The sequence below is a fragment of the Sus scrofa genome, chromosome 5, assembly GCF_000003025.6.
Source record: "Sus scrofa isolate TJ Tabasco breed Duroc chromosome 5, Sscrofa11.1, whole genome shotgun sequence".
NCBI lineage: Eukaryota > Metazoa > Chordata > Mammalia > Artiodactyla > Suidae > Sus > Sus scrofa.
The window spans coordinates 20296838-20313577 of NC_010447.5; the positions used below are offsets into that span (position 1 = coordinate 20296838).

The 16740-nt window shown below is 36.8% G+C and overlaps 1 protein-coding gene across 1 annotated transcript; it reads left to right on the forward strand.

Annotated features, from left to right (window-relative positions):
• Window positions 7174–8113, forward strand: LOC110260842 (olfactory receptor 2AP1-like). Its single transcript, XM_021093111.1, has one exon. The coding sequence runs from the start codon at window positions 7174–7176 to the stop codon at window positions 8110–8112; it is 939 nt and encodes a 312-aa protein (XP_020948770.1). The 3' UTR covers window position 8113.

The following is a 16740-nucleotide window of genomic DNA, read 5'->3' on the forward strand; positions in this document are numbered from 1 at the left end:
AAGAGAAATGCAAATCAAAACTACCCTGAGATACCACCTCACACCAGTCAGAATGGCCATCATTAATAAATCCACAAATAACAAGTGCTGGAGGGGCTGTGGAGAAAAGGGAACCCTCCTGCACTGCTGGTGGGAATGTAAACTGGTACAGCCACTATGGAGAACAGTTTGGAGATACCTTAGAAATCTATACATAGAACTTCCATATGACCCCGCAGTCCCACTCTTGGGCATCTATCCGGACAAAACTCTACTTAAAAGAGACACATGCACCCGCATGTTCATTGCAGCACTATTCACAATAGCCAGGACATGGAAACAACCCAAATGTCCATCGACAGATGATTGGATTCGGAAGAGGTGGTATATATACACAATGGAATACTACTCAGCCATAAAAAAGAATGACATAATGCCATTTGCAGCAACATGGATGGAACTAGAGACTCTCATCCTGAGTGAAAGGAGCCAAAAAGACAAAGACAAATACCATATGATATCACTTATAACTGGAATCTAATATCCAGCACAAATGAACATCTCCTCAGAAAAGAAAATCATGGACTTGGAGAAGAGACTTGTGGTTGCCTGATGGGAGGGGGAGGGAGTGGGAGGGATCGGGAGCTTGGGCTTATCAGACACAACCTAGAATAGATTTACAAGGAGATCCTGCTGAATAGCATTGAGAACTATGTCTAGATACTCATGTTGCAACAGAAGAAAGGGTGGGGGAAAAACTGTAATTGCAATGTATACATGTAAGCATGACCTGACCCCCTTGCTGTACAGTGGGAAAATAAAAAAAAAAGACATTTCAATAAATTAATGTAGAATATTGAAAAGAAAAAAAATAAAATAAAAATGAAAACTTTTTCAATCAATTTTTTAAGTCCTGGTGTGCACCAGAACCATATACAAAGAAGACAAAAGCAACATGTGGTAGAAGAAATCTTAGTTTTGAAAACCCTAAGATGCATCATATACATCAACTAATATTTGACCAGAGAGCCAAAAATACTTAATGGAGGAAAAGCAGTCTCTTCAACAAATGGGGTTAAAAAACTGGATATTCATATGCAATAACGAAACTAAATCCCTAACTTACCCTGCTCACAAAAATGAACTCAACGTAGGTTAAAAACTTGAATCTAAGACAATAAACCATAAAACTCTTAGCAGAAAATGTAGGGCAGAAGCTTTTTTGACATGGGTCTTGACAGTGGTTTTTGGATGTGACACTCAAAGCAGAGCAAAACAAAACAAAACAAAACAAAAAATGAACAAGTTGGACTTCTTCAAACTAAAAAGCTTCTGCACAACCCAGTAAACACTCAACAAAAGGAAAAGGCAGCCAGAGACTGGGAGAAAATATTTTCAAGTTATGTATTTAGTAAGAGGTCAATATAGTATCCAGAATATGTAAAGAACCCCTACAACTCAATAGCAAAAAGACAGTCCAATTAAAAATGGGCAAAGAATCTGAACAGGTATTTTTCAAAAGAAGATATTCAAACAACCAGCCTTTGAGAGGTGCTCAGTGTCACTGATCATTAGCGGAATGCAAATCAAAATGACAGTGAGATACCACCTCATGCCTGTTAGAATGGCTGTTATCAAAACTTAATAGAGATAGCCAATGATGGAAGGAAGAGGAGAAAGGGAATGCTTGTGAACTCTTGGTGGAATTATCATCTGGTGCAGCCACTATGGCAAACAACATGGAGGTTCCTCAAAAAGTTAAAAATGCAGCTACCGTTTGATCCAGCAATTGCACGTCTGTTTATTTATCCCAAATAAACAAAACCACTGTGTTGAAGATATATCTGCACTCCTATGTTGACTTCAGCTTTCTTGACAATAGCCAAGCCATGGAAACAACATACGGGTTCATTAGAGATGAATAGAGAAGGAAAATGTGGTGTGTAGAGAGGCACGCACACACAATGGAACCCTAGAAAGCCATAAAAAAGAAGGCAATCCTGCTATTTGCGACATGGGTGGACCTCGTGGGCATCATGCTAAGTGAGATTGTCGGACAGTTAAAGACAAACACTGCATGATTTCACTTATATGTGGAATTTAAAGAAAACCAGACTGATAGAAAAAGAGATCAGACTTGTGATTGTTCAGAGGCAGAGGGTTTGGGTGGGGAAATGGGATGAATTTCGTCAAAATGTACAATGCCCAGTTGTAAGTACTGAAGATGTACAGCATAAGAACTATAGTTAATCTGCTACGTGGTATATTTGAAAGTTGCTAAGAGAGTAAATCCTAAAAGTTCTCAACACAAGAAAGAAATGATTTGTTTCATGACAATAGGAGGTGAAGGATGTTAACTGAACTTATTTTATGTGTATCAAAACTTTATTCTGTACACCTAAATTCGTATGGTATTATATGTCAATTACATCTCAAACCGGAAGCAAAGTAAATAAATAAAACTAGTGAAATCTAAAAATAAAAGCATACATGCTGTTTATGGTTATTTCATTAACTGTCTCAGCGACTTGCATCAAGATCAAAACTATTTGGGACTTTCCTTGATCATATGTAAAAGAGAAGTTTCTAGAATTATATAATACAAAAATCTGACAATAATAAATAGTATGGCATAAATTATAAATGGCAAAGTAGTTGGAGATGCGTTAGGATAAATATGGAAGAGAAGTTTAAATTTAAGTTGCAAGAGAAGCATAAGTGCTTGCCATAGGAATGCAGATAGTGGAGGACAAAAAGAATGAAGAGATCTGAGCTTGCATGTTAATTGGCATTTCCTTTTTTTATGTACCTGTTTATAGATTGGGCTTTTATATAATGTATGAATTTCCAGACTTATGCTTCTAGTGGGAATCAAGGAGTTTGATTTCTCTTAAGTACTTTTCATAAAGCACACACACACACACACACACACACACACACCCTGATTATAAAAAACACTGGTAGGTGCCAAAAACTTCCATAGGCAGACAGAGAAGGTAGTAACTACTTCTTAAATAAGAAGCGTAGTTCTTATATTACGCAGAATAGAAATGCTGAAGCAGAGTTGCAAAGGGAAAAGTGATTCAATGAAAGCAATTTTTAAAAAATTTGGTAGCATCCATGTGACCTAGAGTGAAAGAGCGAGCCAAGAGAACAGAGGGAGATGAGTAATCACTTGTCCTGTCACAATACTGAGTTTATTGCTAAAGAAGTCACATGAGGAGATAATATACCAAAGGAGGAAAGCATGGTATTTTTGCGGGTGTAAATCCAGGGGTGTTGAAGAGTGCAGTTGCCATGTTTCCCTGAGAATATATTGAAATAATGAACATGAGTATGTGTGTGAGAGTGTGGTGTCAGATAAGCAACAAGTGGCTATCTGGAAGAAGTTCAACTTGCATATGATATTTTTTTCATATTTCTATTTTGTGTGTAATATGATTACAGTCATTTGAGCCATAGGTAAATTTAGTATGTGTATATATATATATATATATATATATATATATATATACTCTCTATCTACCTATATATTTATATATATGTATATTTATATAAAAGCACTGAATATTTATGTATTATATGGTTTATTTGGTACAGTGCTTATTTTATAGACCCGATTATTTTTAAATATATGGTTGGTTTCTATGCTTCATTATTTATTTCTCATAAATTGAATTTACACTGAAGATTTACAGATGTAAACTGGGGATTAGAGAAATCATCTATATAATTCTTTAATTACAATTTATCTATATAATTTATGAAGAATAAGACAGAGTTAGGAATATAATGATAAAGGTGACATTTTGTTTCATTTCATTTTTCCTTGCATTTCCTTTGCCTCTAAACACTATTAACTATTTTGTTTGTGATGGTTGTATGTGGCTCCACATGATTCAATTAGAAGTATTAATCAGAATGATTTTTCAGGGAGAGATTTCCCTTAATGTTAGTCCCTGAAGGTGAAATGTTAGAGTGGACTCGATGTCCTTAACTGAACACTTAAGAGGGCCTTTCAAATAGTATATTTCAAATGCTTGAAAGAAGTGAAATGCTTACTTGGAGTTTGCTCACACTGTGATCTGTCAGCCTTCCCTTTTTCTATACTGAACTATTTGGGGGTTGATTCAGGGGAAAAGAATAGGTCCTTCAAAGACTATTTCTCGTAAAAGGTTAAGGAAGTATGACATCTAGGATGGCTCGTGCCTAAAGAAAATCGGTAGAAAATAAGATTCAGGTTAAAAGATGCAATCAATACATATTTATATAGGATTCTGAATATGTGCTAGTCACTTTCATACAGCATTCAGAAAAGTCCTTCCCTTAGAGGAGCTTACATTTTAATGAGGGTGATAGACAGTAAGCACATAAGCAAATAAAGAAGTAGTAGAATTTAGGAGTGATGTGAATAATAAAAACCTTCTCTGCATACAGTATCAAGGTTAATGTGTCAGACGGTGCCTAAGTGGTGGCTGTGTTGTGTGGCATGGTCAGGGACGCTTCCTCAAGGCGTGCCTGTTTCTGAGATCCGAGTGACGTGAGGGACCTAGGCATGTGATGTCTGGAGAAAGAACACCACAGAAACAGGAACAGCAGGTGCAGAGTTGGCAATGCTCTTACTGACCAAGAAATACCAAGAGATACACTCCGAGCAAAATGAATAAGAAAAACAGGGATAGATAAATGCTAAGAGTAAGGGAAGGGTAACAAAGGCTTGGCAGAGGATTGCAACCTGCACAAGTGCTCTACATCAGGACTGCCTTTTACTTCTTTTTACCTGCTTATCTGACCCACCTTTGTTGGGAGGGAAAGCCAGGCTGTTCCTAAGGGTTTTGAGGCAGGCAAATTCTGATGGCCCAGGGATGGTTTCCCAGTGGGCCCTAAAACTTTATATTCCCCATTTCAGCCACTTCAGAAGGAGCTGATTTGGATCAAAAGTAGAACTGGTTTACCTGCTTAAGGTAGGCGAGGTCTGGGGGCAGCTGCATTTAACTAGAGATGTAGCATCTTTTTATGGTGCTGTTTGTCTACCTCTCATGTTTGCTTGTTGACATAACTGCCCACACATTCTTTTTTTTTTTTTTTTTTTTTTTTTTTTTGGTGTGTGTAAAATTTTGACCGACCTAAACAAATACAGGTTAAAGTCTCAAAACATTACAGTTTAGAAGTGAACTGTATTTTCGGGCAGGAACTGCTACAGTGTACTCACACTGAATTAGAGGTTAAAGTGGTAAAATAAATCAAATCGCATTGTTTTCTGTTTTTTCCCATTTTTACTTTTCATGGATTCAGTTGTCTTAATTGTCCTTCTAAATGTAATTTAGAACAGTGCTCCATAAATAAATAGATAGATAGTTCTTAAAGCCTTGGTTTCACCACGGGAGGACACAGAGGCTAAACTTGAGAGTTATATATAATTCATTGTGGAGATGATTTTACCTTGAAAGAAGGAATTCATAACTAATGTTATCCAGCAATATTTGGGAATGTTCTTCAACATCTCCTCAACTCCAAATAAATCTTTTTTTTGGTCTTTTTTGTCTTTTTAGGGCTGTACGCATGGCATGTGGAGGTTCCCAGGCTAGGGGTCAAATGGGAGATGGAGCTTTCGGTTTACACCACAGCCACAGCGGCTCGGGATCCAAGCTGCATCTGCAGCCTACACCCCAGCTCATGGCATCGCCGGATCCTTAACACACTGAGCCAGGCCAGGGTTTGAACCTGTGTCCTCATGAATACTAGTCAAATGTGCTTCTGCTGAGCCACAATGGGAACTGCTAAATCTTTTTTTAAATCAGTGTCTTAGCAGCAAATCTTTTGAAGACACCTTTTTTTTGGGGGGGGTGGGGGCAAATGAGTCTTATTTGCATGAAGTATTTATTCTTTGATCATATATGTATAAAGGTGTATATAAAATATTATTGTTTTGAAAATAGCACCAATCTTAGTTTTAAAGGATTATCGTCTTTTATGATGCTGAAATACATGTTTGTTATATTTTTTCTTTTATGGTATTTTGTTCTTTTTTAATTAGACGATGCTATTGTTCATTTGAAAATGTTTTTGCTCTAAGTTTTGAATTCTTTTATTTATATACTGTTTCTATATGTAGGAATTATCTACAGATTTTTTGGTCAAAATACTATTTAAACCATGAAAACTTCAGAATATTCATGTGCTTTTAGTGCATTAGACTGGGTTTGCTAATTTGTTGTGTCTGTGTTCATCAGTGATGGTGGCCTGTGATTTTCTTTTTTTAGTGTTATCTTTGGTTTTGGTATCAGGGTGAGGATAGTCTTGTAGAGTGAGCATGGGAGTGTTCTTTCTTCTGCAATTTTGGGGAAGAGCTTCAGGCTCATCGGTATTAACGCTTCTGTTAATACTTGGTAGAATTGGCCCATGAAGCCGTCTGGTCCTGGACTTTTATTTATTTATGTATTTTTGGAAGTTTTTAAATCACAGGTTCAATGTAGGTACTTGTGATTGGTCTGTTCATCTTTTCTTTTTCTTCCCGGTTCCGTCTTGGACGGTTGTACCTTCATGAGAGTTTGTCCATTTCTTTTAGGCTGTCCACTTCATTGGCATGTAGTTGCCTGAAGTGGCGTCTTATGATCCTCCTTTTGACCTTCAGTAGATGCACAGAATTATTGTTCAAAATGATCAAGCTGAAATAAACAAAAACACAAAACAACAGAACCCAGAAAACAATCAAGTTCAGTTTTATTGCTGAGGTCATACCTTGGATTATGGGTATTTGTTGGCTAGTGAACTAAGAGATTAAAAGCTAATTTCAGAAATGCCAAAGAAAACGTACTCTCAAGCTTTTCTTTAGATTTGTCTATGCACATATGACAGTGTCCGATACTTTAGAGAGGGAACTTAGCATAGAAGGAATAAGAAGGAAAGTGCAGCAAGTGGGAAAATAATGAGAAACACCTATTAATACACTTTAGAAGGAATAGTTGAAAGTGTCCCTAAGAAGCAGAACCATTGTTCCCCATGAGTCAAAATAGGAAAGTGTCCAAATTGTTCCATTAGCCGATGTGTCATTTAAGAAATAAGGAGAGGGCGATTCTGAGTTTTCAAGTTTGCTTCCAAGTATTTTGAGTTTGCTAAAACCTGGAGACTTTTGTTTTATTCCAATCTTTATCATCACTATTATGTTCCCCAGTAATTTGTCTGAAGTTAATGATGGGAAACCAAACATCAGTGAGGGAGTTCATCCTTCTTGGATTGACAAGTGACGCCAAGCTTCAAGCTGTGATTTTCCTTTTTCTGCTCTTAACTTACATTTTAAGTATCACAGGAAACTTGACCATCATCTTTCTGACTCTGCTGGATTATCGCCTTCAAACTCCGATGTATTTCTTCCTCCGGAATTTTTCCGTTTTGGAAATATCTTTCACCTCCGTCTTTGTTCCCCAGATGTTAGTCACTATTGGAACTGGAAACAGGACCATCTCCTTTGCTGGTTGTTTCGCTCAGTATTTTTTTGCCATCCTTCTGGGAGCAACCGAATTTTACCTTTTAGCTGCCATGTCTTATGATCGCTACATTGCCATTTGCAAACCCCTGCATTACACAGCTATAATGAGCCGAAGACTCTGCTTTCAACTTGTGCTGTGTTCCTGGTTCTCTGGTTTTTTAGTCGTCATTGTGCCACATGCAATGACTCTCCAGCTGCCTTTCTGTGCCTCCAACATCATCAATCATTATTGCTGTGACTATACTGTACTGTTGCATTTATCCTGTTCAGACACACATTTAATAGAAGTGATCGAGTTTGTCCTTGCTTCCGTTACCCTCGTCTTCACCTTGATGCTAGTGATTCTTTCCTACACATACATTATCAGGACAATTCTGCGAATCCCCTCTGTTCAACAAAGAAAAAAAGCTTTTTCTACATGCTCCTCTCACGTGATTGTGGTCTCCCTTTCTTATGGAAGCTGCATCTTCATGTATATAAATCCCTCTGTAAAGGATGCAGCCACTTTTAATAAGAGAGTGGCTGTCTTAAATACCTCTGTTGCTCCTCTCTTGAACCCTTTCATCTATACACTACGGAACAAGCAAGTGAAAATGGCCTTCAGAGATATGGTCAGTAAAATAACAATTTTTTGCAGAAAGTAAGACTCCCTGACATTCATTATTAAAACAAATAACAAGTGTTTGGAAGACAGTAAATGTACATTATTGTCACTTAAAAATATGTTCCGTATTAAATAATTAATATTTCTACCTGAACACTGATACAATAAAACTTCTTATTTAATTAAGCTGATTTTATCATAACTTTACTGTTCTTAAAAATTTAGAGGTGTGTGTGTGCATGTGCATCCTCTAGCCCTTGTGTGCTTTTTTTCTTCACTTGCGTCTCACTTTTAAAGAGCAGATTTGGAGGAAGTTAGAACTGGACATATACATTTTAATAGCCTGTATTTTTACAACCAGACTTTCTTAATGTTCATTACCGTATTGTCCTCCATCTCTCTCTTCGTAACTGAATGATTAAATACATACACTAAAAAATTTGCTTTAGCTTGTTAAAAATATCTTAGGTGCTATATGAGTGAATCAACATAATTTAGTTGATTGTTTTCAAATTATAATATTCAGATTTAAAGTCTTTTCATAGTGGTTATTTAAAGAGAACCTAGGCCTATTCATTGAGGTAAGAAATTTCTAAGGAAGGGAAAATTAAAATATTTTTTTAACATTGATGGGGAAATGCTTACAGATGATTTATGCACAGATTAAACTGAATGAACCCATGAAAGCACTCAAGTGATGTTTCACATTTAAGCTAATTTGGAGTGTGTCATTATAACAGATTTCATATAATCTGGTGCTGTTCATGTCATCCTTCTGATTATCATTTACAGGAATATAAGATAAATCTACAATAACATTGTGTAAGCTGTTAACGATGTTACAGCCTTAACTGATATTTTTTCCGAAATTTCGTGCTAAACTTTAAATGTTTACAATCTGATATCCTTAGGCAGGGCCTCCATTGCAAGAAAAAGATGGCATTTACTGATCATTTATTGTCCGTATTGAATTTTGAGATATGGGCCAGATTCATAAGTAATTTTAAAACGTTAGGAAGCTCCAGATACTTCTACTGTAATCCCTTCAAAATTCAGATGAAGAAAATTGAGTCTGAGAGTTGTTAGCAAACTTTAACTAAGACACATAATTAATTGGTGCCAATTTTGTACTCTTGAATTGCTTTTAATACTGTAGAATCTACCATGTCGCAAAGAAGTTAGTAAAGTGATGTGTCTTGGGATAGGGTGCATTGCCTAAAGATAACGTTTTTAAAATAGTACTCAAAACCAGTTTGTGGAATTGCTTTGGGAGATTTCACCATGAAAGTGAATCGAACATTTAAACCTAGTGACTGAACAGAACAGGCTGTATCTCACTCAGTTCTTCTTAGAGAGTAAGAGGAACAATAACTTGTTGAAAATACCACTATGTGCAGTGTCCTTTATTAGGAAATAGTGTTAAGTCTTCTGGCTCCTGCCTGACTTAGGTTGAAGCTGAGTGTTTATAAAAGATCAGAAATATGTAGTATAGGAATTTAGAAAATTGACAGACCTGAGGAAATTGTTTTATTGCATGCGTTTTTCAAACTTTGATAATTTTCTGATTAAACTGGAGCCATGCATTAATAATTAATTTGGTAAATTTTTAAATTTATTCTTATATCCTAGACTTTTTTCCAAAGTGGTGCTATTTTGCTTCTAATAAAATGCTGACATTATGCTCAAATATGCGTTATCCAATAAAAATGTGATGTCAACAAGAGGAGTCTTGTTAGCATTATAATTACAAGGCTATAGCCATCTCTGTGCTGGTACAAAAGGTATCATTTAGATTAACTTCATTTAAGCCAAACATCCCTTCTTTCATTGTAGCGAATTACTGTCTTAGCACTCCTATTGTCAAAAAATCCATATCCTATAACTTATAGCAGTGGCATTGTGAGATTTCACATGAATAAAGCTGCCTTCTGCCAAAGTTTGCACTTGGGCATCTTAACATTGTTTGTGAAATTTCGGGATTTATGGCACCCATTAGCGTTTAAGTTCTCAGTGAAACTGTGAACCCAAGTTTAAAACATCAGTAGTTTAAATAGATATTAAACTTCATAAAGATAATTTTCTAATTGGGAGAAGGAGGTAAATATGAAGCAGTTAAGTCAATTAAGGAGAATCGTAGCATCCGCCAACCAACGACATTTTATCGGCTGACAGGCATTTAAAATCTTTGCCTATAAAACAGCAGCATAGCTAAGCCTTCAAAAAACCTGAGCTGAGATTTGAAACATCACTCTTATAAGGTGAGAGGGAATGCATAGTTTGGAGCCCACATGGTGTAATTGCTAGATTAACAATATTGTCAGAGGAATGTAACAAATCATATCCTACGTGACATAATATTTGCAATGTCATTGAAGGGTATGTCTGAAATTCCCAATATAGAAAACCAAGGAAAATGTGGCTTCTTCTCAAGGGAAAATAAAACCAGCAGACATCAATACTGAGATGGCTGTACTTAACTCTAAAGGGTTCAGACACGTGTCTGTAACTAGGCTCACTTAATGAATAAACTTCAGCAGAAAAATACAGGAAGGAACATGATAAAAACATTTATAACTGAAAAGTACAATATCTGAGAAAAATCACTTATGGGCATAAAAGCAGATGAAAATGGTAAAGAGTCAGGGAACTTCAAAAAGTCCTAAGGGAGAGTGGCTCAGGTGGCACAGTAGGAAGACCTTGAGCTCACTGTCTGCCACAGAAGTACCAAAATAACCATTTACAGAGAAACCATCGGTAATAATGACCTAAAGACTAGTAGAAAAAGTTTTTTTTTTTAATTAAGAAATAACTTTAATAGTTACTGTTATCTTTAACAGACTGGAGTGAGAGAATAATAAGAATAACATTTGCATTTCTGTAAATATAAAAGATTTCATTTTGTGAATATTTTTTTATTTATTTTTATTTATTTTTATTTTTTTATTTTCCCACTGTACAGCAAGGGGGTCAGGTTATACTTAAATGTATGCATTACAATTAGATTTTTCCCCCACCCTTTCTTCTGTTGCAATATGAGTATCTAGACATATTTCTCAATGCTACTCAGCAGGATCTCCTTGTAAATCTATTCTAAGTTGTGTCTGATAAGCCCAAGCTCCCGATCCCTCCCACTCCCTCCCTCTCCCATCGTGCAGCCACAAGTCTATTCTCCAAGTCCATGATTTTCTTTTCTGAGGAGTTGTTCATTTGTGCTGGATATTAGATTCCAGTTATAAGTGATATCATATGGTATTTGTCTTTGTCTTTCTGGCTCATTTCACTCAGGATGAGATTCTCTAGTTCCATCCATGTTGCTGCAAATGGCATTATGTCATTCTTTTTTATGGCTGAGTAATATTCCATTGTGTATATATACCACCTCTTCCGAATCCAGTCATCTGTCGATGGACATTTGGGTTGTTTCCATGTCCTGGCTATTGTGAATAGTGCTGCAATGAACATGCGGGTGCATGTGTCTCTTTTAAGTAGAGCTTTGTCCGGATAGATGCCCAAGAGTGGGATTGCAGGGTCATATGGAAGTTCTATGTATAGATTTCTAAGGTATCTCCAAACTGTTCTCCATAGTGGCTGTACCAGTTTACATTCCCACCAGCAGTGCAGGAGGGTTCCCTTTTCTCCACAGCCCCTCCAGCACTTGTTATTTGTGGATTTATTAATGATGGCCATTCTGACTGGTGTGAGGTGGTATCTCAGAGTAGTTTTGATTTGCATTTCTCTTATAATCTGTGATGTTGAGCATTTTTTCATGTGTTTGTTGGCCATCTGTATATCTTCTTTGGAGAAATGTCTATTCAGGTCTTTTGCCCATTTTTCCATTGATTGATTGGTTTTTTTGCTGTTGAGTTGTATAAGTTGCTTATATATTCTAGAGATTAAGCCCTTGTCAGTTGCATTATTTGAAACTATTTTCTCCCATTCTGTAAGTTGTCTTTTTGTTTTCTTTTTGGTTTCTTTTGCTGTGCAAAAGCTTTTCAGTTTGATGAGGTCCCATGGGTTTATTTTTGCTTTGATTTCTGTTGCTTTTGGGAGACTGACCTGAGAAAATATTCATAATGTTGATGTGAGAGAGGGTTTTGCCTATGTTTTCTTCTAGGAGTTTGATGGTGTCCTGTCGTATATTTAAGTCTTTCAGCCATTTGGAGTTTATTTTTGTGCATGGTGTGAGGGTGTGTTCTAGTTTCATTGCTTTGCATGCAGCTGTCCAGGTTTCCCAGCAATGCTTGCTGAATAGACTTTCTTTTTCCCATTTGATGTTCTTGCCTCCCTTGTCAAAGATTAATTGACCATAGGTGTCAGGGTTTATTTCCGGATTCTCTCTTCTGTTCCATTGGTCTCTCTGTCTGTTTTGATACCAGTACCACACTGTTTTGATGACTGTGGCTTTGTAGTATTGCTTGAAGTCTGGGAGAGTGATGCCTCCTGCTTGGTTTTTGTTTCTCAAGATTGCTTTGGCGATTCTGGGTCTTTTGTTGTTCCATATAAATGTTTAGAAAAAGTTTTTTTCCACAACTAAATATATAAGAAGAAACCACAACAAGATGAATAGGAGGGGCAGAGACTCAGGGTAGTTAAGACACACACCCACAGTGAAGTGATTCACAAGTGGTTGATTAATCACCACTGCAGAGATTCTCCCCATGGAGCAAGGGCTGAGAGTCACACACTGGGCTCCGCAGCTCGGAAGTCCTGCACTGAGATGACAAGACCCAGAACATTTGGCATTTATATGGGCAATTAATCTCCAACAGTGTAGCCAAGAATATACAATCAGGAAAAGATAGTGGTATTGGGAAAACTGGACAACCACACGTGAAAGAATCAAACTGGTTTGCTCCCTCACACCATGTGCACAAATAAATTCAAAATGAAGTAACGCCTTTAGAAAGTCCTGAAACATAAAACTTCTAGAAGAAGACCTAGGCAGTTCTCTTTAATGTGGGGTCATAGCAGTAATTTGTGATAATTCTCCCAAGGAAAAGTATAGAAGGGCAAAAATAAACATTGAAGTAAAAACTCCTTTTGCATGGTGAAGGCAACTGTCCACCCACAGAAACGAGCACCCTACTGAATTGAAGGTTATTACTAAGAATATATTCCATTGTTTGATATCCAAAATATACAACTCAGCATTAAAAAAACAATGACGTATTAAAACATGGGGAGAGGATCTGAATAGACATTTTTCCAAAAAAGACATCCAGATGGCCAACAGGCACACGAAAAGATGGTCAGCATCAGTAATTACGAGGGCAATGCAAATCAAAACTGCCATGAACTATGCTCACACCTAGCAGAATGGCTAATATCTTTAAAACATCCGGTTACAGTTGTTGAGAGGATGTGGAGGAAAGGGACATTGTGTGCACTGTTGGTGGGGTTGTAATTAAGTGCAGCCACTATGGAAAACAGTATGGCGATCTCTCAAAAGATTCAAAACAGAGCTACCATATATGATTCAGAAATTCCACCCCCGACTATATCCAAATAAAAATAAAACAAAAACCAGAATATACCTGCATCCCTATGTTCTTTGCTGCATTATTTACCATAGCCACAATATGGAAGTAACCTCAGTGTCAGTCAATGAATGAGTGATAAAGAAGGTGTGGTATCTATATCTATAACTGTATTTTATCTGTGTTTCTATCTACCTGTCCTCAATATAGCTATACACTGGAATATTACTTAGCCATACAATAGAATGTAATGTGCCATTTGTGACAACATGGATGAAGCTAGAAGATATTATGCTAAGGGTAGTAAGTCATAGAGAGAGAGAAAATGATGTATGATTTTACTTATATTTGTAATCCTTTAAAAATGAACAAATATAGCAAAACAGAAACAGAGTCATAGATACAGAGAACTGGTAGTTGCTAGAGGGGAAGGGGTGGAGGAAGGAGTGACATACATGAGAGAGATTAAGATGTACAAACTTTCAGTTTGAAAATGAACATCATGAGTATGCCATGTGGATTGTGGTATATATAGTCAGTAATTACATAGTATCTTATAATGGTGAGAGCTGACAACTAAACTTTTCATGGTGATCATTTTGAAATGTATAGAAAAATGGAATCACTGTATTGTGTTCCAGGAGCTAACATGGTGTTCTAGGTCAATAATACTTTAAAAACAAACAAACACACAAACAAAAAAACACACCGCAACCCCGCATAAGGCTATCAGCTGATTTCTCAGAGAAAACTCTACAGGCCAGATGGGAATGTCAAGATATATTTAAATGTCTGAAAGGGAGGAATATGCAACCAAGAATACTCTATGCAGCAAGGCTCTCATTCGTATTCAGCAGAGAAATCAAAAGCTTTACAGATAAGCAAAACCTAAAAGAATTAAGCACCACCAAGCCAGCTTTCTAACAAACACCAGGGGAACTTCTCTAGGTTGAAAAGAAAAAAAATGCCACGACTAGAAACAAGAAAATTATAAATGGGAAGGCTCACCAGTAAATGTAAACACAAAATAAAAGTAGGAAGCCATCCATAGACGAATATGTTATCCAAACCAGCAATCATGAGAAGAGGAAAGGATGAACGCAGACTACTGAAAAAGCTTTTGAAATGAAAAGACCAGCAACTTAAAACAATGTTGTGTATGTATACAAAACAATTATATATCATCATATATTTTATTACATATTATTTAATATATATTAATATATAACAATTATGTTATTATAAAATTACATGTGTGTATATATATATAAATCTAGAGCAAAGCCTCATGGGAACAACAAACCATAAAACACCTGACACACCCATAAAAATGAAAAAGCAACTGAAATATGTCTGTAAAGAAAGTCATCAAGTCACAAGTGAAGAGAGCAAAAGAGGAAGGGAAACGTCCAATGGTACGAACTCCAAACAATTAAGAAGATGGCAATATGTACATGCATATTGATAGTTACCTTGAAGGAGAATGAATGAAATGCTCCAACCAAAAGACGTAAACTGGCTAAATGGATACAAAAACAAGACTCATGGATATGCCGTCTACAAGAGACCCACACATACAAACTGAAAGTGAGGAGCTGGAAAAAACATATTCCATGCAAATGGAAATCAAAAGCGAGTGGAGTAGCAATACTCATATCAGACAAAATATATTTTAAAATAAAGAATGTTACAAGAGACAAAGGACACTACCTTGATTGGTCGAGGGATAAATCCAAGACGAAGATAGAACAATTGTAAATATAAGTGCACCAACACAGGAGCAACTCCATATACATCAGGCAGTTGGTAACAGGCATAAAGGAGGAATCAACAGTAACACAATAATAATGGGTAAGAGTGGGGGAACTTTAATACCCACTTGCAGCAATGGAGAGATCATCCAGACAGAAACTCCATAAAGAAACACAGGCCTTAAAGGACACAGTAGACCAGACAGACTAAATTGGTATTTGTAGACCATTTCACCTAAAAGCATCAGAATACGCTTTCTACTCAAGTGCACATGGAACATTGTCCAGGATAGATCATATCTTGGGCCACAAATAAAGCCTCAATAAATTTAAGAAAACTGAAAGCATATCAAGCATTTTTTTCTGACTGCAAAACCACGAGACTAGAAATCAACTACAAGAAAAGAACTACGAAAAACAGAAACACACGGAGGCTAAATAATATGCTACTAAAGAACCAATGGATCCCTGAAGAAATCCCCAAGAGGAAATAAAAAAATTTCTAGAGAAAATTGACCACGAAGAAGCCACCATGGTCCAAAACCTGTGGGATTCAGCAGAAGCAGTTCTAAGAGGGAAGTTTATAGCAATATAATCTCCCCTCAGGAAACAAGAAAAATCTCAAATAAATGGCCCAACCTTCCACCAAAAGCAACCAGAGAAAGCAACAAAGTTAGCAGAAGAAATTGAAGAGGGCAAAGAGATGGAAAGATATATCATGCTCTTGGATTGGAAGCATCAACATTGTCAAAATGACTGCACTGCTCAAGGCAATCTGTGGATTCAGTGCAATCCCTGTGAAACTACCAATGACATTTTTCACAGAACTAGAACAGAAAATTTTTTAGTTTGTAGGAAAACACAAAAGACAACGAATAGCTAAAGCAAGCTTGAGAAAGGAAAACAGAGCTGGAGGAATCAGGCTCCCCAACTTCAGACTTTACTACAAAGCTGGTCGTCAAACAGTATGGTACTCGCACAAAACCAGAAATGCAGATGAGTGGAATAGCATAGAAATCTCAGAAATAATGCATGCACCTGTGGCCAGTCAATTTATGACAAAAGAGGGGGTTCTCACTGTGGTGCAGTGGGCTGAGAGTTTGACTGCAGTGGCTTAGGTTGCTGTGGAGGTGTGGGTTCAATCCCCCACCCAGTGCAATGGGTTAAAGATTTGGAATTGCCACAGCTGTTGCTTGTATTCAGTCCCTGGTCTGGGAACTTCCGTATGCCACGGGTGCATCCATTAAAAACGAAACGAAACCAAACCAAACCAAACCAAACCAAAACAAAAAAACTACAACACTATAACCCAGAAAGCAGGAATATACAATAGAGAAAAGATAGCCTCTTCAATAAATGGTGGTGGGAAACCTGGGCAGCTACATGTAAAAATGAAATTAGAACACTATCTGGCACCATGTACAAAAACTCAAAATGGAT

Excerpts from the sequence above, each read along its gene's own strand:
- LOC110260842 (XM_021093111.1), top strand. The coding sequence starts at position 7,174 with ATGGGAAACCAAACATCAGTGAGGGAGTTCATCCTTCTTGGATTGACA.